This window comes from Mobula hypostoma, chromosome 10, assembly GCF_963921235.1.
Source record: "Mobula hypostoma chromosome 10, sMobHyp1.1, whole genome shotgun sequence".
NCBI lineage: Eukaryota > Metazoa > Chordata > Chondrichthyes > Myliobatiformes > Myliobatidae > Mobula > Mobula hypostoma.
In genome coordinates, this window is record NC_086106.1 from 54,822,145 (window position 1) to 54,841,538 (window position 19,394).

The 19,394-nt window shown below is 43.2% G+C and overlaps 1 protein-coding gene across 1 annotated transcript; it reads left to right on the forward strand.

Moving 5' to 3' along the window:
• Positions 1 to 505: 505 nt before the first annotated feature.
• On the forward strand, positions 506 to 10,119 carry LOC134353307 (interferon-inducible GTPase 5-like). Its single transcript, XM_063061342.1, has 4 exons — positions 506 to 598; positions 2,387 to 2,488; positions 2,618 to 2,748; positions 8,170 to 10,119. The coding sequence occupies exons 3-4, from the start codon at positions 2,729 to 2,731 to the stop codon at positions 9,368 to 9,370; spliced, it is 1,221 nt and encodes a 406-aa protein (XP_062917412.1). The 5' UTR covers positions 506 to 598; positions 2,387 to 2,488; positions 2,618 to 2,728; the 3' UTR covers positions 9,371 to 10,119.
• Positions 10,120 to 19,394: the final 9,275 nt, after the last annotated feature.

Consider the following 19,394-nt stretch of genomic DNA (forward strand, 5'->3'; position numbering starts at 1 on the left):
GAACTGATTTTTCCTGCCACTAGGACCTGATGAAATCCTACATCGATATCATGGTTCTGGATAGATTTATCTGCAAAACCCTGCAACCAAGCTTCGATCCTGACACAGAAGGCAGTTTGAATATTCTCTCCGTGATTCTGGGGATCCGTTCTCCCCAGCGGCTGGCCTGTCCTGCCACATCTTAATGAATTGATGACTTGTTCAGTTAGTTGGCTGCGGTAAATTATCCTCAGTGTAGCTGGCTGGCTGAAGAAATGAGGAAGGTATAAATCGGTTGGCAAGTGTGAAAGAGTACGTTGCGGTGATTTAACTATTGTAGTTAATAGGAATCGTTCTGTAAGTACACTGTATCTGAATGTACCGTCTGTACTCATCACACACTGAACCAGCAGAATTAAAAGAATATTCACCCGGCAACAAGTAATCTCATGTATATCTTTATTTCTTATTGGATAACACACATCAATCCGGGTGTACCTTTTGGAGAGGTATGCAGTGTGAATGAGAGCGGAAGCACAGAATGTACAAATCGCAGCGAGAGTGCTGATCATAGCGGACATTCACTGACGGAGCCTTCGTGATCAAAGATCCAGTGCAGGTAAAAACAAGAATTTGAATAACGAACTCAGTCTATTTATTCCCGTTACATAAATTTAATACGATTCGATTGAGACAATTGTGGGCAGTACATCCTGCGAGTTTGTAAGCAGGGTCTCGGTGTAAACGACCGTAAAGCGCCAACAACTTGAGAAAACTCCTGAACAGGTGTTACTTTTGTCCTAAATTTTCCGCCTATTTTGCTAGCATGTAGCGATTTTACATCGGGGATCTGTGGGTTTTGGAGTGAAAATGAAGTTGAGGACGTAACAACAGCAACAAACTGCCCTAAATTGATAATCAGATCAGAAACAGGTTTAATATATCGTGAAATTTGTTAAAATTGCGGCCGAAGTACAATGCGATATATCATAAATGTAAAAACAAAACTGAATAACAGTAGGTATATATGTGTATATTAATTAGGTAAGTTAAAACAAGTAGTGCAAAACAGAAATAAAAAGTAGTCGGGTTAGGGTGTTTCCATAAAGGAGAGACCCGCATGACGCAAGTCACAAATGAGAAAACCCCGAGGCGCTGCAATACAAGAGCTTATTGTAAACCACCCAGAAAACAAATAAGGGAAACAAGTTTCATTTACGTTTAGTTCACTTTAGCAGCCTTTCTGACTACATCCAGCACTGAATGAGATGTCCTCACAAGACCGCTTAACGCAAGGTACAGAGAGTCTAATAAAATCCTATGAGCCGTGGTCTCTGAGAAGAAGGTGCGGGGCTCAGCCGGTTGCGGGCTGGTCTTTCAAGTTTCCATCCGACCATGTAGCCATGGAGAGTTAGCACACAGTTCATATTGGCTGTCCAGTGCATTTGTGAGGAAAGTTTCCGAAGAAGTTTTTGGAGCCATCTAGCAGAGCGTGCGAAGATTTCCAGTGTAACGTTGTTATATAAAGATCTTATTTAAAGAGAGAGAAACAAAATATATTCGAGGAGAAATTTAGGGGGCATAGCTAAAGTTGAAAGTGAGAAGTTGTAGAACCAGAAGGCAAGGGTCTGTTAATGGAAGCACGTTGTTGAAATGTAGAGAAATAGAAGTGTGGACGGTGTGGTCGATCCCGCAGAGGATAGTTGGCAGCTAACAGTAAAGATAGCTCTTGTCCGGATAAGCATTGGAATCGCCAAAGCGTAGATGTCGTTGAGTGTGTGCCGTCAGGACCCTATACATCCTCCCAGAAGAAGGCATATTCTGGGTGTTGCTAGATGACGGCTTTAAGAGACATCGCTCCTTCAAAATGTCATGGATGTTGGGGAGGCGAGTGCCAATGATGGACTGTCTGAGTTTATAATTTTCTGCAGCTTATTTCGATCCTGTACAGTGGTCATCCACCTACCTCCATACCAGATGGTGATGCAGCCAGTTAGAATTCTTTCCACTGCGTAACAATGTCTCTTTGTATTCTCACTTATCAGTGCTTTTGTGGATACAACGCGAAAAATATCATCCTCTTGATTTACTTTAGTGTTGAACTATATGTTTAGTATTTTATGCTTTTCTGTGAAGACAGAAAAGGTCTTCACAAAGTCAGCTTTTTATTTCAATTCAATTGCAATTTCACGGACAATATTTCTATAGACATAACATTTTTCTGAGTTACTGGTAGTGTGAGTGCAAAATGCTCTTTTTCCCAAAGTGATTGCCATGGGCTTTCCATTGAGACAGTAACGTGGCATTATGCAGCACAAGGGTTTCTGTCACTTCACTTCAAGTCGGAGACTGATTTATGATGATGTTGGAGAGTCCAATAATTTTGACCATTTTGATTCACCTGCAGTTCTCGATGTCCCGAGCTTCACGAGAGGTCCTTCTTTCTAAGAACATTGAGAAGGAGCACAACCGCCCTCAGAATCTCTTTCTTCAGATTGACTAAGGCAAGGTGAGTAAATGCAATTGTGTATATTCGAGCTGGTTGCATTAAGCCAAACGTTATTAATGGTGATTTGCCTCAGAGTCAATGGTATGTCTGGTGAGAAAAAAACATAACTCATTCTATCATCTCCTCTAGAAGTAGAAAAAACGCATAGGAAAAGACAAAAAGGCTCCCCGAGCATCTGATTAAAGCCCTGTAGTCACTGGATCGTTATACAGGCCAGCCAACAAGAGACAGAGATCGGGAATGGGAGGGTCAAGCTCCAGGTAGGTTGGAAATTCCCAGTTCTCCTGCATCAACAAAACCTGCCAGAGCAGAAGCCGTACAGTGCTCAGCTTTCTCTTTCGATTAAGATAGATCTGACTCTATGGCAGATTAAATCCCTTTTGTTTGCCTTTGAGATGTGGGTATTGGCACGAAGAACAGCCGTTATTGCAGCCTTGAGCATGTAGCTGGGTCCTGCCTTCTTGAAAAGCTGTATTCAGGCCCATAAACACAAAATACTCTGCAGATGCTGGGGTCAAAGCAACACCCTCAACATGCTGGAGGAACGCAGCCAGTCGGGCAGCATCTGTGGAATCAATCAGTCAATGTTTCGGGCCAGAACCTTTCATCAGGATTGAAGAGGGAAGGGGCAGAGCCCCTAAAAGATGATGGGGGGAGGGTGGGAAGGAGAAGGCTGGTAGGTTCCAGCAAAAAACCAGTAAGGGTTAAGATAAAGGGGTGGGGTAGGGGTTAGGCAGGAAAGGTGAAGAAGGAATGGGGGAAAACACAATGGGTAGTAGAAGGAGGCAGAACCATGAGGGAGGTGATAGGCAGCTGGGGGAGGGGGGACTGCCATGACGCTGAACTCATCTTCCATCGCCTACGTCTCCGAGCCTATTTCTTTGGCAAGGATTCCCCTCCCCCTACTGATGACCCCTTCTCCCGTCTTCAACCCTCCTCCTCCTCCTGGACACCCCACCCGGGCCTTCTACCTGCACTCGATCTTTTTATCTCCAACTGTCGCCGAGACATCAACCGTCTCAACTTCACCACTCCTCTCTCCTGTTCCAACCCCACTCCCTCTGAAGGCACTGCCCTCCACTCTCTCCGCACTAATCCCAACCTCACCATCAAACCCGCAGACAAAGGTGGTGCTGTAGTAGTCTGGTGGATGGACCTCTACCTCACTGAGGCCAAACGGCAGCTCTCTGACACCTCCTCTTACTTACCCCTGGAACAGGACCCCACCAAAAAACATCAAACCATTGTCTACCGAACCATCACTGCCCTTATCAACTCCGGAGACCTTCCATCCTCAGCCGCTAAACTCATTATTCCCACACCACGTACCGCTTGGTTTTAACTCCTCCCAAAGATACACAAGCCCGAATGTCCCGGTAGACCCATAGTTTCTGCCTGCTCCTGTCCCACCGAACTTGTATCTGCCGACCTGGGCTCCATTTTGTCACTCATAGTTCAGTCCCTCCCCACCTACATCCGGGATACGTCCCATGCCCTCCACCTCTTCAATAACTTCCAGTTCCCCAGTCATGACGGCTTCATTTTCACTATGGATGTCCAATCCCTATACACCTCCATTCCCCATCAAGAAGGCCTCAAAGCCCTCCGCTACTTTCTGGACAATAGACCTCACCAGTTCCCCACCAGCACTACCCTCCTCCAGTTGTTGGAACTGGTTCTCACACTTAATAACTTGGCTTTTGGCTCTTCCCACTTTCTTCAGACCAAGGGTGTAGCTATGGGCACTCACATGGGCCCCAGCTATGCCTGCCTCTTCACTGGTTATGTGGAACGGTCTGTGCTCCAAATCTATTCTGGTACTGCTCCCCAACTTTTCCTTCGCCACATTGACCACTACATTGTTGCTGCTTCCTGCACCCATGCTGAGCTCGTCAATTTCATCGACTTTACTTCAAACTTCCACCCAGCCCTCAAATTCACTTGGTTTATCTCGGACACTTCCTTTCCCCTTCTCGATCTCTTGGTCTCCATCTCTGGAGACAGACTGTCCACTGACATCTTCTACAAGCTCACTGACTCTCATAACTACCTCGACTATACCTTTTCCCACCCTGCCACATGCAAAAATGTCATTCCCTATTCCCAGTTCCTCCATCTCCGCCGCATCTGCTCCCAGGATGAGGCTTTCCATTCCAGGACATCTCAAATGTCTTCTTTCTTTAAGGATCGTGGTTTCCCTTCTGCTGTCATCAACGATGTCCTCACCTGCATCTCCTCCATTTCCCGCACTTCGGCCCTCACCCCATCCTCCTGCCACCACAACAGGGACAGAGTTCAGCTTGACCTCACCTACCACCCCACCAGCATCCGGATCCAGCACATTATCCTCCGCAACTTCCACCACCTTCAACAGGACCCCACCACTAAACACATCTTTCCCTCTCCACCCCTCTCCACTTTCCACAGGGATCATTCCCTCCATGACTCCCTGGTCCACACGTCCCTCCCCACGGATCTCCCACCCGACACTTACCCATGTAAGCGCAAGTGCTACACCTGTCCCTACACAACCTCTCATGCCAACATTCAGGGCCCCAAACAGTCCTTCCAGGTGAGGCAACACTTCACTTGTGAATCTGTTGGGGTCATCTATTGCATCCGGTGCTCCCGGTGTGGCCTCCTCTACATCGGTGAGACCTGACACAGATTGGGGACCGCTTCATTGAGCACCTTCACTCCGACTGCCACAACATACAGGATCTCCCGGTTGCCACCCACTTCAACTCATATTCCCATTCGGATATTTCCATACATGGCCTCCTCTACTGCCATGATGAGGCTAAACTCAGGTTGGAGGAGCAACACCTCATATACCATCTAAGGTAGTCTCCAGCCCCTTGGCATGAACATAGAATTATCCAACTTCTAGTAATTCCCTCCCCCTCACTTTTCCTATCCCTATTTACACTCTGCCCCCTCCTCCAGCTGCCTATCACCTCCCTCATAGTTCCGCCTCCTTCTACTACTGATTGTGTTTTCCCCTATTCCTTCTTCACCTTTCCTGCCTATCACCTTCCTGCTTCCCCTCCCCCCACCCCTTTATCTTCCCCCGACTGGTTTTTCACCTGGAACCTACCATTCAACCTACCAGCCTACCTATTCAACCTACCTATTCATCTTCAACCTACCAGCCTTCTCCTTCCCACCCTCCCCCCACCTTCTTTATAGGGCCTCTGCCCCTTCCCTCTTCAGTCCTGACGAATGGTTCCGGCCCGAAACGTTGACTGATCGCTTCCATGGATGCTGCCCGACCTGCTACGTTCCTCCAGCGTGTTGTGAGTGTTGTTGTATTCAGGACCAATCTGATTACTTCTTGGGGTTGGCTGATGATTTCATCAAGTTAGACCTGGAGACATTAAAGGAACAATGATACCTTTCCTCTTAAGCATTGTGCATGATGGAGATGAAGACACATGAGGAAATGTTATCTCACACTAAAACCTGGTCCATTCTCTTAAAGGTTATTTCTTTTATTGTTAAAATAGCTTAAACAGGCAGCATCTTGAAATGTTGCGAGTGCCATTGGCTTCATCCTCTGTGTGGTACTGGTGGAAAAAGTGAATGTTTTGGGTAGCATATGTGCACCAGTCCTTCATCTTGTGTGCGTCTGGAGCTTGATTCATTGTAGGAAATTGAGGGGTAATCCTGCATGCATTTGACTTCTGCCTCACAGGTAGTGGAAAGCTTTAGGGGTGTCAAGAGTTTTCAATAGGATTCCCCACCCCTCTCCATTCTTCTAAACTCTCATGAAGACAGACCCAGAGCTATGAACCACTTATTATACATTAACTGTTTCAGCCTCTGGTACATTCTCGTGAATATACTTTGGTCTCTCTACAATACTAGCATATCCTTTTATAGATATGGGGTACAAAGATGCTCACAATAATCCAAGTGCAGTCTGTACAATGCCTGATAAAGCCTCAGCATCATATCAGGATGCAAAACCTGGCTGAGAAGTGGCAGATGGAGTTCAACCCAGATAATGTGAGGAGGTTCATTTTGGTAGGTCAAATATGATGGCAGAATATAGTATTAATGGTAGGACTCTTGGCGGTGTGGAGGATCAGAGGGATCTTGGGGTCCGAGTCATAGGACACTCAAAGCTGCTGTGCAAGTTGACTGTGCCGTTAAGAAGGCATACGGTGCATTGGTCTTTATCAACTGTGGGATTGAGTTCAAGAGCCGGGAGGTAATATTGCAGCTATTTAGGACCGTGGTCAGACCCCACTTGGAGTACTCTGCTCAGTTCTGGTCCCCTCACTATAGGAATGATGCTCAGAATGTATTTTGCCCCATGATGAGAAGGCATAGTCCACGCTGGCACCAATGATCATACGCAAGGAGGAGATGAGGTCCTGCAACAGAGATTTACAGATCAATAGATAAGTTGTAAAGAAGAAGTGGTGGTATATTGTAATCACTGGACTACCCCTTCTGCCATGTACGAGCGAGTTTAGAAACAGGAAGGCTGGACGGCTGAAATGTACAGACGAAGTGTGGGTGCAGAGCAGACAGCATCACTGGGATCTCTTCCATGGCAAGGTGACCATTTGTCAGATATTGTCAGATTTGGTGTTCATTAGCCGTGCTGTATTTGACACCAGAGCAATGTTATGTCTTCCTGTGTAGATACTTACATTGAAAGAGTCTAGGTCATCTGTACTATATTCTGGAAGTTGCCTGGTCCTATCTGCATTCAACCTGGTTATCAAACAGCATGCTTGTGTATATTTCAGCCTCAGCTTTAGCATTCACGACTTTTGAAGGTGGGCATTTTCTTGGAAAATTTACTTCTCTTATTTCTCCTCCAACAATTTGACTGTGCAGCATCATTCAGAACTGCATGTACTGAAATTAGATCTTTGATTGTGGTGGAGCTTATCAACGATTGAAGCATGCCAGGTCAAATATGAACCGATCCTAATCCCATTGCTGCACCAGACTGCAGACAGAACGCATCATCTGCATAGGAATCTCTGATATCCACTCCACCTTTGCACCGTATCAACCAGTTACTAGCGCACCTCACAATAAAGGCCTTCATGTGCTCCAAATCTCCCATCATCAAATTTACCTGCTATATCATTTCAAAGAGGCGAAGGTTTAGATAACCTTGTTGAACGGGGAGAGATTACATGAAGTAAATTGGGTGAATAGAAATAAGATGGTAGAAGTTTGTGAAGTTGCAGCTCTCTGGACAAAAGTTTGAGATCAATGTACTCCATTAGTTAAATCAGTGGTAGTTAAACAAATGAAAGCATATTAACCGACCAGAGGGTCAAGAGACTGTGGATTGAGCTGCCAGAGTAAGTGGTGCAAGTGAGCAATGTTAATGCTTCAGAGAATTTGGATAGGTACAGCAATAATAGGGGTATAGAGGGCTGTGTTCCTGGTTCAGGTCAATGTGAGTAGGCAGTTTAACTCATTTTGGCATGGACTAAAGGGCCTGTGTCCATGCTGTGCTTTTCAATGACTCTACTTATGCAGATTATAATAATAAATATAGATATCTGCTGGGTAGCAGATTGTAATAGCAAAGAGCACCTGGACCATTACTAGGACAAAACTGACATGAGCACGCTCAGTGAATGCCATGACAACAATATAAATAGAAGATGTTTCAATTGAGAATTTTAATGGAACATATTTTATTTCAGCGAACAGGTGGCAGAGACTGAGACCCCCTCATTCTTCACACAGGAAGAACTGAACAAACTGAAGTCTGATTTTGATACAGGTGGGGTGGAAAAAGTAAAACCACTGATAGAGAAGAAAGTAACTGATCTGGACAAGACAGAGCTTAACATCGCAGTGACGGGAGAATCAGGTACAGGAAAATCATGCTTCATCAATGCTATGAGAGGACTTCGGAGCGATGATCCAGGAGCAGCTGAAGTTGGGACCACAGAAACAACAAAGGAACCAACTGGGTACCCACATCCCACTCTGCCCCATGTTCACTATTGGGATCTGCCAGGGACTGGATCTCCAGAATTTCGAGCAGCTAGGTATCTCACAGAAATGAAATTCAAAAGATATGATTTCTTTATCATAATTTCTGCTTGTCGATTCAAAGAAAATGATGTAAAACTTGCCAAAGAGATTAAACGGCTGGGGAAAAAGTTCTATTTTGTCCGCTCTAAGATTGACTTTGATCTTTACAACACGAGGAATGAAAAGGGGGTTTTTAATGAAAAAGAGGAGCTGGAAAAGATTCGGAGTGATTGCGTCAGGAAGTTGGCAGAGGCAGGGTTTCCAGATTCACCTGTGTTCCTGATATCCAGTTTCGAGCCGAAACATTTTGATTTCATTCAGTTAAATGAAGGACTCGAAGGTGATCTAAATAATGTAAAGAAAAGGATCTTTGTCTTGGCCCTTCCAAATCTAAGTGTGGAGATAGTTCAGAAGAAATCTAAGATTCTGAGAAAACTTATCTGGATGTTTGCAACACTCTCTGGGGGCATGGGAGCTGTCCCAATTCCCGGTGTCTCTCTCGCTTGTGATATCAGTATATTGATTGGAGCCATTGTCTCCTTCCGGAAATGCCTGGGTCTGGATGATGCTTCTCTTCAAAGACTGGCCAACAGAGCAGGAAAACCTGTGGAAGAGCTGAAGGCGACAGTAAAAGCTCCATTGCTGGAGGAAATAACCATAGATGCAATTGTGAGGTTCGGTTGGGGTGCTGCAGTTGTTACCGTTTCAGCCCTGGAATTCGCTCTCGACTTTGTCCCTGTCATTGGCTCCATTTTTGGAGCAGGCTCATCATTTCTCATGACGTACAAGATACTGAGTGCTGCACTGAAGGATCTTACAGAGAATGCAGAGAGAGTGGTGAAAGTTGCCTTTGAAACTGATTAACTGCTCTGTACAAACATCTACCAGGAGAGTTTATATCCTGCTGTGGTTCATAATTTGATGTTATCTAACACCAAATACTTATTTAATTCTACCCAATAACGCTCACTTCTACTGCATTTTTTCCTGGAAATATTTTTTATTAATCACTGAAGGGGCTTTCGAGGGACTTTCTGATCTGCAGCATTTGGAAAACTGGGGCAAAATTAACAGTGTTACTCAATGAATCTATATACTACTAAAACTCTCATGCTCTGTTTGTGACCTCCAATTAGTGCAAACGGTACAGACAGTGGCACTATTTTTGGCTAAATCGACTTAAAATGTGCTAACTTACAGAATGTAGGCATAGTTCAGGGTTATATATTTGTATAAAATTCCTCACTCGCCAAAATCAACAGCCCCACTTTCACCCGAGAGCCGATGTCAGCCACAATGGAAACCACAACGCGACACCAGGACATATGCGCACGGCCAGCCTCAGAAGTGATTCACGATGCTCACAGCAGTGACACTAACCGGAGCAAAAGGGCAGGACAGCGCTATTTCGACCAGTCATGTTCTGCTAATCGCCATCAGCATGTGCAGGATTGGGAAAGATCAAACTGAAACCCATCAATAAGAGATAATTAAATCTTATTGTATTTTTTTTTCTTGCTGGCAGTTTGATGTTTATTTTTAGAAGCTTTTTGTATGACGCATGGCTCTGGGGTTGTACACCTAATGGGTTCTCTTTTTTTTTCCCTCACTTTTCTGCTCAGTAGGTTTTTTTTGTTATCACAAAATTTAGTTTTCAATCTTTAAGATGATGGTTTTTTTTGAGGCATTGTAAGTGTTGTTACCTCGATGTACTCATGTTATTTTTCCTATCTATACAATAAAAAGATTTGAAAAGAAAAAAATATCTTATTGCAATGATGTACTTTGAGACACCCATCAAGCCTTTTGCTGCAAAGGACAGTGATGAATATATCACGTCCATTTAGGAGAGCACCATCATCAACAAATAATCAGCAGCCTGGAGGCTTTGGTGTTACTGCTTTGTACCTTCTATCCAGCATTAGAGTGAAAAAAATATGGTCAGCCTAATTATGCCGCGTGGAAAGAGAAGGGGGACATTATGGTCAAGAGATGACGCCAAACGTTGTCGGGAAGCTTCAAAGAGAGGGAGTGAACAAGAATCGGATGAGGCCAGGGCCGCACGACTCCAGAATCAAAGAGTCAGGACAGAAAAGATGAGGCAGAGGAGGAGACACATGCATGTCTCCAAAATGACAACAACTGGCATAGAAGGAGGAGAGATGAAGAGACAAAGGAGCTGAGAAATGCATGTCTCCAGCAACAGAGACAAACAACAAACAGCAGAAGAGATGAAGAGATGGAGAATGAAAGGACTGCACATCTCCAGATTAACAAAAACAGGTACAGGAGGAGGAAAGAGGAAGAGACAAAGAAGCACAGAAATACATGTCTCCAGCATCAGAGACAAACAACAAACAGCAGAAGAGATGAAGAGACGGTGGATGAAAGGACTGCACATCTCCAGAATGACAACGAGAGGCACAAGGGTGGCAGATCAACCAGAAATTATGTCATCAAAAGTGTCCTTCGTTAACAAGGAGGAGCTGTATTTGCCTTGCTATGCGTTATGCTTCTTTAAAAAACTGAGGTTTTCTTCTTCAATTTCCAAAGCAAAGCAATACCAACAGCATTCAGGAAAATTTAATGTTCATTCTGGTCACATCAGACTGCACTACCCTTCTCTCAAAGGGTGCCCCAATGGGTCACCCCATTGTCTGGTTAAACTTTAAAATTAAGCTATATCTGCCTGCAGAGTCGTACAGGAAGGATGTACCTGCTCGACACTGGCCTACAGATGACTCAGCAGTGTGGGCTGCTGGGCAATGATCAGTAGCACCATGCATTACTCAGCCAATTACTTGTTAAAAAATAGAATGGCACAGGCTAAATGATAGATACCTGGATGCAGTGTATAAATGTCTGTATCAATTGAGATGATCTTTGAACCAATGACATAGAACAAGTGTCATCCCAACCATCCGATGTTAACTACCAGGAGATTTTCCCTGTGTTCAATGCTTAACAACCAGTTCAGTTTCACTTACCTTAAAGAGGACCTCTGAATAATTTAAAAAAAAACTTTGTTAGTGAATTTAGCATAAGGCTAATGGCAGGATCTGGGATTAATGAAGGGCTTGTATATTTAGAAATCATTTAAGATAGTCAAAAAATTGTCTGTAATTCTCCCTTCTGTAGGTTCTGTGAGTTTCGCATGAACACTCACCCACACAGCACAGCAAGTCAGAATTATTCTAAGTAGTTTATCAATACTTGTTAATAAATCACAATATAAAAATTAAGGAATATTGCAAGGAAACAGAATAAATTACATGTTATTGAAATAATCATAAAACTTTTCATTGTTATAACTGTAAGTTAAACTCACATTGTATTATCTTCACTCTGATTGAGTTTAACTCCTCCTTTATGAAGACTTGGAGGGAGCAGCTCTGGATGATACCAGTGCTGTGTCACATCCAATATCTCAAATTATTCCAAACTACTTCAGAAATGAAACTCACTCTTGTGATATTATTGAAAACACACCGTTTGTGATTGTGCAAATTACATTCAGTCTTTTCCACTTTTCCACTGCAAATCCAGTTGATAGGAATTTCATTATATCCCACCATCAATATTAAACTGTACTTTTTTTGTCAGATGAAATGATCCTGCTTCGTAAATGCTAACTTGTTTTCACTGTTCTGTGGCATTCCCACTGTAGAAACTCTGATAAACAGATTAATAAATTGTCTTGCTTCTACCTGAACTATTCCATTTTCGATTCTCTCACGCACCTGGTGAAAAATAAAAGAGAATGCCATAGTAGCTAGAAAACTGAAATGTAAACCAACTGAGAGAGATGCTCACAAAATCAGGCAGCACTTACAGTAAGAGAAGGAAATTTCATGATCCAAATCAGTTCTCTTCATTTGAAACTGCACCAAAAGTTTCTTCAAACATTCCAATGATTCCTCCTTTTATAGCAGATGGACACAGAATTCAACGTCAGTGCAGAGTGTGAATTAATATCGTCTTTGTTTGGCTATTATCACTAAAACATCACAAAATATTGTTGACTCAATGTAAGAATACAGAGTAAAACATTGAAGGAATGAATTGAACTCAATTACTTTAAATCTTGGCAATTAATTCAATGCTCTGCTGCATTAATGAGTACTCAGTTGTGTGGGGAAAATAAGTAAATATAATTGAAGTAAACAGTAGACGTTATGACATTGATATTATAGAGTGAGCACTGAGTAGAAGAGGAAGAAATGCTCTTAATTCCTGGTGGAGTCATTGGGGCGCCGTCAAGACAAGCTTTTTGCTTCGATCTTTTTGACGATTGCTCATCATGTGGCGTTTCTTTAGCATCTTTATTTTTACGAGGTCGAGTTGCTAGCTTGACGCTCAACCCAGCACGGATGGAAAGCATGCAAGGGAGCCGGCTGGATTCGAACTTGGTGCCTGTTGCCCCAAATTCCAGCGCTGATGCCACTACGCCACTAGCCGGCTTGTGAGCACTGAGTGCTCCCATGTTTTCTTCCCTGGACTTCAATTTTCAGAGAAATTAGCCAGTCTCCAGCAGTCTGGTGCTTTACGCCATCATCATCAAAGGAGCTGTGTTCAGGAATGGTGCCATCAAAAACACAAGAGATTCTATTCTGTCAGTTGTTCCCTCCTTCACCTTTTCCTGCCTTTTATATCTGCATTGGGATGGGTTTCTCCCAAATGCTCTGTTTCAGGTTATTTGGCCACTGTAAATTGCCATAAGTGCAGGCAAGTGTTGGGATTGATGGGAACATGGGATGAGTGGGTTATGGAGGAAATTATTAGGGGAAGTTATTTTCTGTAAGCTACCCTAAACTCAACGAGCCAAAAGGGTTCCTGACACTAGACTTCCTTGAAACATCTCCCATGAGGGCTTTTAAAACAACCAATGAAAAATGTAATATATTACCCTGTTAATTTTATGGGGATAATTTGATTTAAAAGAACAATAACCACAAGAACCTCTATATTGGAATTTTCTTGTGCTTAAGTGTTTGAAAACCTAAAGGGCAACCTCTTCTGCTGAGTTGATTGTTGCAGTGGTTCAAGCTGCTGTATCACAAATCTAGCTCTTCCGTAGCTTTGGGAAAAAGCTATTATCCTACCCATGATTGGCATTTGGCTGTTCCATTACTTCTACTATACCTATTTTGTACATTAGTCTGACCTGAGCACTTTAGTGTCAGAGAAACTGCAATTGTGCTTGTAGTTGAGAGTTTTGCCTATGATAAAGTTTGAAGGAAATTGGGGAGTCTCAGATTCCTGTAAGTAATGGTTAAGGTTGAGTCTGTGTATTCTGGTTTGAGAATGGCTGCAGTTTGAACAACTGTTGTCTCCTGACTTTTCACACCCTTTGATTTTGTGTTTAAATTTCAATTTTGGGTTAAGTACCGACTATGTCTGTAACTGCAGTATGTTTGAATAATGTCTCACAACTGCTTCTTTTAGTAAAAATAAGGATTATAAATTTACCAAACCCACAAGAAAGACATCTCCTAGTTTTCACACTTTCTGGTTTCAACAAAAGGTGGAGATAAGGCAGGGCATTCTTTACATTCCTTTCCTATTTTCGGTTAAGTCTCTTATCTAAATTATTAAATTCTGCTCTATTTGATTAGCCGGAATGTCTGTTGATCTGACTGTTCTTTTGTATTGAGATATTAAAGGTTCAATCTGTCCTGCTAACATGTAAATGCTGAGTGTCCAGACAAGGACACGCAAGATGTGAGAATTGATTATACTCTGTTCTCTGTTTACCTGTGTCTGATGTGATTTGTCAAGTACGTTTACCTCTGTTTCAGGTGATTAAGTGGCCTTTGTCTTGAACTATCACTGTTGCTGAGCTTCCGTGACAAAGATGTTATAAAAACTCTGTATCTCTGTGCTTTGAGAGAGAGAGAGAGACTTCCGTGGCTGACTCCCTTGTGAGTGCAGATGGAAGGTTCTCTCTCATAGCTTGCTGCCAATAAAGGTGCAAAAGAATCAACTGCGGTACTTGTTTCATTACATCGGGTTGATCACCGTTGACACATAAACCTACATCAAACAGTGAGAAAAGAAAGATGTTGCAATTTGCAAAATCAGCCAGGTTGAAGTAGAGGAACGAATGGGAACATCTCTGATCATAGGGGACCAAAGTAAATACAAGTTCGATGTTCTCATTTAAAGTTAAATTGGATAGCTATATGGACAGGAAAGGGATGGAGGGTTATGGGCTGAGTGCAGGTCGGTGGGACTAGGTGAGAGAGTTCGGCATGGAGTTGAAGGGCTGAGATGGCCTGTTTCCATGCTGCAATTGTTGTATGGTTACATGGTTAATGAAGGTCACATTGAATTAAAGAAAACAAGTGGAAGTGGGTGGGTGGCGGGAGGAATTTGAACTTAACTCATGGAGGTAGTAGTCTGTCTGGAATACCGAAAGGTGCTGAGGGCAGGGAGAAATCAATGGTGCTGGAATGTAATGAAACGGTGAAAATTATGGAGTGTTGTCCATTCAGTGCAATTGGAATGCTGGGAGATAAGGGAATGTGTCTATCCAGGCTCTTATACTAATCTACTCATTTTTGTTGTGACATTTATTGTCCGTGTTCTAGAGCGAATATTATTAAAAAGCATAAACCTTACAAGCTGACTTCATGGTTTTCCTTTTATCTTCATATGCTAACAATAATTTACAGAAGCCAATTAACATATGAAACTTGCCAACTTAGAAATGTGAGAAGAACCCAGAGAAGCTGAAGGAAACATATGTGATCACAGGTAGAGTCAGAATCAAATCTGGTGGTTGGAACAATGGGATCATTGCATTAACTGTCAAAATGGCAGAAAGAATCCAAGCTGTTGTGGGTGTAAGTTAGAAGAAACAGGGCGATGGAAAGAATAACGAGAAAGTGAAGGAATTATTATGTGGGCAAGTGAAGGCTGAAACAGTAGGTCTGTCTTGAGAGTTCCACCTGTGAATGTTCGGTAAGTGCTCACAGTGGACTGTGACAGGCTGAGATATTCCTAGTTTAGAAATTCTGGAAGCCTGACCAGCAGAGGAAGTGTGGTCAAGATAGTTTGAAAGACAATTGCCTGATATTCAGATATGTGTACAGTCCATGAGTGGCACGATGAAGTTTCCGATTGCTAATATGCAGTTTCTGTGAGTTAGAAGGCAATTCACCATTCCACAATTTCAAAATTGTCATTATGTTTGATAATATTGAGGTTGTTGTAGTGAATGCAGTACTACAAGTGCAGAAGTGGGTAGGCAAGAAGAACAGTGTGTAATTTATGCTTGGAAGTGTATTAGAATGGAGATGGAAGAGGCAGGAATGGAGTGGTATGGATAGATCATGATTGCTATATTCATCTGCGGAGAAACAATGTGCCCTCAGCCTGAAAAACAGATTCCTGACCAAAACTGTAGGTACAGAGGCAAATGTTGGGAAAGAAGAGCTCACCATCATTCTGGTATCAGAACTTACGAAGACGGTGGTGAAGCTGATGCCATGAATCACTTGTAATCAGAGGGGGAGCAAAAACACAAACAGACAGGAATGTTGGAGGGATACGTGTTCACGGAGATGAAGACTGTTAGAATTCAGGATCTGTTCAAGTTTGAAAGGGAAGGTGAAGGATAAAGTAGTCCTGTGGTTGAAGCAGTTTGAACATAGAATTACCTGACACTTTCAGCTAGAATTATCAGAAACTTGAAATTGTGCATTGGAAAAGGTATGGTTGTTAAAATGAGTATACTGATTTAAATGTCGGGGTTCTGCGAAGATTCCTTACTTACCAAGTTGTGCGATGCCAAGGGAAAAATAATAACAAATTTCATAGCTTTTGCAATTTCATGGTAGACTGCAATGAAAAAAAATAATCAGTTCTGGATTCTGAAATCTGTCTTCTGCATTGTTCCATTCCACGTACCAAAAATCTCGACGTATTTAAACTTCATCCCCTCCCCCCCAACATTAAAGGCACAGCGTCTGGTGTGCTATGAGGAAGCAGGCTCACGGGTTTGGTAAGTGAGACAGAAGACACTGATTACATAGAAAACCTACAGCACAATACAGGCCCTTCGGCCCACAATGCTGTGCCAAACATGTGCTTACCTTAGAAATTACCTTGGGTTATCCATTGCCTTCTACTTTTCTAAGCTCCATGTACCTATCCAGGAGTCTTTTAAAAGACCCTATCGTATCCGCCTCCCCACTGTCACTGGCAGCCCATTCCATGCACTCACCACTCTTTGCGTAAAAATTCTTACCCCTGACATCTCCTCTGCACCTACTTCCAAACACCTTAAAAATGCACCCTCTCGTGTTAGCCATTCCAGCCCTGGGACAGAGCCTCTGACTATCCACACATTCACTGCCTCTCATCATCTTATATACCTCTATCAGGACACCACAGATTTGCTATTGCTCCAAGGAAAGAAGGCCAAGTTCACTCAACTTAGTGTCATAAGGCATACTCCCCAATCAAAGCAATCTCCCCTGCACCCTTTCTATGGTTTCCACTTCCTTCCTGTAGTGAGGCAACCAGCACTCCAAGTGGGGTCTGACCAGGATCCTATATAGCTGCAACAATACCTCTTGGCTCCTAAACTCAATTCCATGATTGATGAAGGCCAATGCACCGCATGCCTCCTTAACCACAGAAGCTTAACCGCAGCAGCTTTGTGTGTCCTGTGGACTCTGACCCCAAGATCCCTCTGATCCTCCACACTGCCAAGAGTCTTCCCAGTAGTACTATATTCTGCCATCATATATGACCCACCAATATCAACCACTTTACACTTAGCTGGGTTGAACTCCATCTGCCACTTCTCAGTCCAGTTTTGCATCCTATCAATCACCCGCTGTAACATCTGACAGCCCTCCACACTATCCACAACAACCCCAACCTTTGTGTCTTCAGCAAATTTACTGACCCATTCCTCCACTTCCTCATTCAAGTCATTTATAAACATCACAAAGAGCAGGGGTCCCAGAACAAATCACTGAGGCACATGCCTGGTCACCGACCTCCATGCAGAATATGACCCATCTACAACCAGTCATTGCCTTCTGTAGGCTAGACAGTTCTGGATCCACAAAGTAATGTCCCCTTAGATCCCATGCCTCCTTACTTTCTCACTAAGCCTTGCCTGGGGTACCTTATCAAATGCCTTGCTGAAATCCATATACGCTACATCCACTGCTCTACCTTCATCAATGTGTTCAGACACATCCTCAAAAATTCAATCAGGCTTGGAAGGCACGACCTGCCTTTGACAAAGCTATGCTGACTATTCCGAATCATATTATGCCCCTCCAAATATTTATAAACCCTACCTCTCCAGATCTTTTCCATCAACCTACCAACCACTGAAGTAAGACTCACCGGTCAATAATTTTCTGGGCTGTTTCTGCTCTCTTTCTTGAATAAAGGAACAACATCCACAACCCTGCAATCCTCCACAATGTCTCCCGTCCCCATTGATGATGCAAAGCTCATTGCCAGACGTTCAGCAAACCCCTCCCTCGCCTCCCACAATAGCCTAAAGGACATCTCATCTGGTCCCAGAGACTTATCCAACTTGATGCTTTCCAAAAGCACATCCTCTTCTGAAATATCTAAATGCTCAAGCTTTTCAGTCCACTGTAAGCCATCCCTACAATTGCCAGGATCCTTTTCCATAGTGAATACTGAAGCAAAGTATTTATTAAATACCTCTGCTATGTCCTCGGGTTCCATGCACACATTTTCACTGTCACATTTGATTTGTCATATTCTCTTATGTGTTATCCTCTTGCTCTTCACATACTCGTAGAATCAATTGGGGTTTTCTTAATCCTGTCCACCAAGGCCTTCTCGTGGCCCCTTCTGGCTCTCCTAATTTCTTTCTTAAGCTCCTTCCTGCTAGCCTTGTAATCTTCTAGATCTCTATCATTACCTTTCGTTAGCTTTTCTTTTCATCTTGACTAGATTTACAACAGCATTTGTACATCACGGCTTCTGTACGCTACCATCCTTTCCCTGTCTCACTGGAACATTCCGATGCAGAACTCTACGCACTATCCCCTGAACATTTGCCACATTTCTTCTGTAAATTTCCCCAGATCATCTGTTCACAATTTATGCTTCCAAGTTCCTGCCTGATAGCCTCATTTTTCCCCTTACTCCAGTTAAACGCTTTCCTAACTTGTCTGTTCCTATCCCTCTCCAATGGTAGGGTAGAGGAGATAGAATTGTGATCCCTATCTCCAAAATACTCTCCCACTGAGAGATATGACATCTGACCGGGTTCATTTCCCAATTCCAGAACAAGTACAGCCTCTCTTCTTGTAGGCTTATCTACATATTGTGTTAAGAAACCTTCGTGAACACACCTAACAAACTCCACCCCATCTAAAGCCCTCACTCTAGGGAGATGCTAATCAATATTTGGGAAATTAAAATCTCCTACCACAATAACCCTGTTATTATTACGAATAAACACAAACAGTGAAACATTCAACCCAACATCTGAGTCACCCCAAGTTACAAAAACTACGATACCAAACATTCAAAACACTTCAACACTTAATTATGTCTTCTCAAGTTGCATTACTACAAAACCAAACATTCAACAGATACTCAGCTCAGTGTGCACGTGGGCCCTCCTAAACCTGCAGCACTTTCCCAATGGTCCTCAGCACTGGTCGCAATCACAGTGAAGATGAGCCCCAGAGACAAAGGGAGCCAGCCAGTCTCTCGCACGTACTATTATACCCCTGAGGCAACTGGAACAAGACACTGGTGCCGTGGCACTCAATAAGAAAGGGCTGCTGCATCTTTTGAACGGGCCAATTGATGACCTGCATGGCAGAAACGGTTTTTGACCGACAAGTACACTAAAACTTCGCGTTACAGGTAGTGG

Bases quoted from the DNA above. Each gene is read 5' to 3' on its own strand.
- LOC134353307 (XM_063061342.1), top strand. From the start codon at position 2,729: ATGGGAGGGTCAAGCTCCAG. The intron at 2,749-8,169 runs GTAGGTTGGAAA...ATTTTATTTCAG, and splicing joins ATGGGAGGGTCAAGCTCCAG to CGAACAGGTGGCAGAGACTG.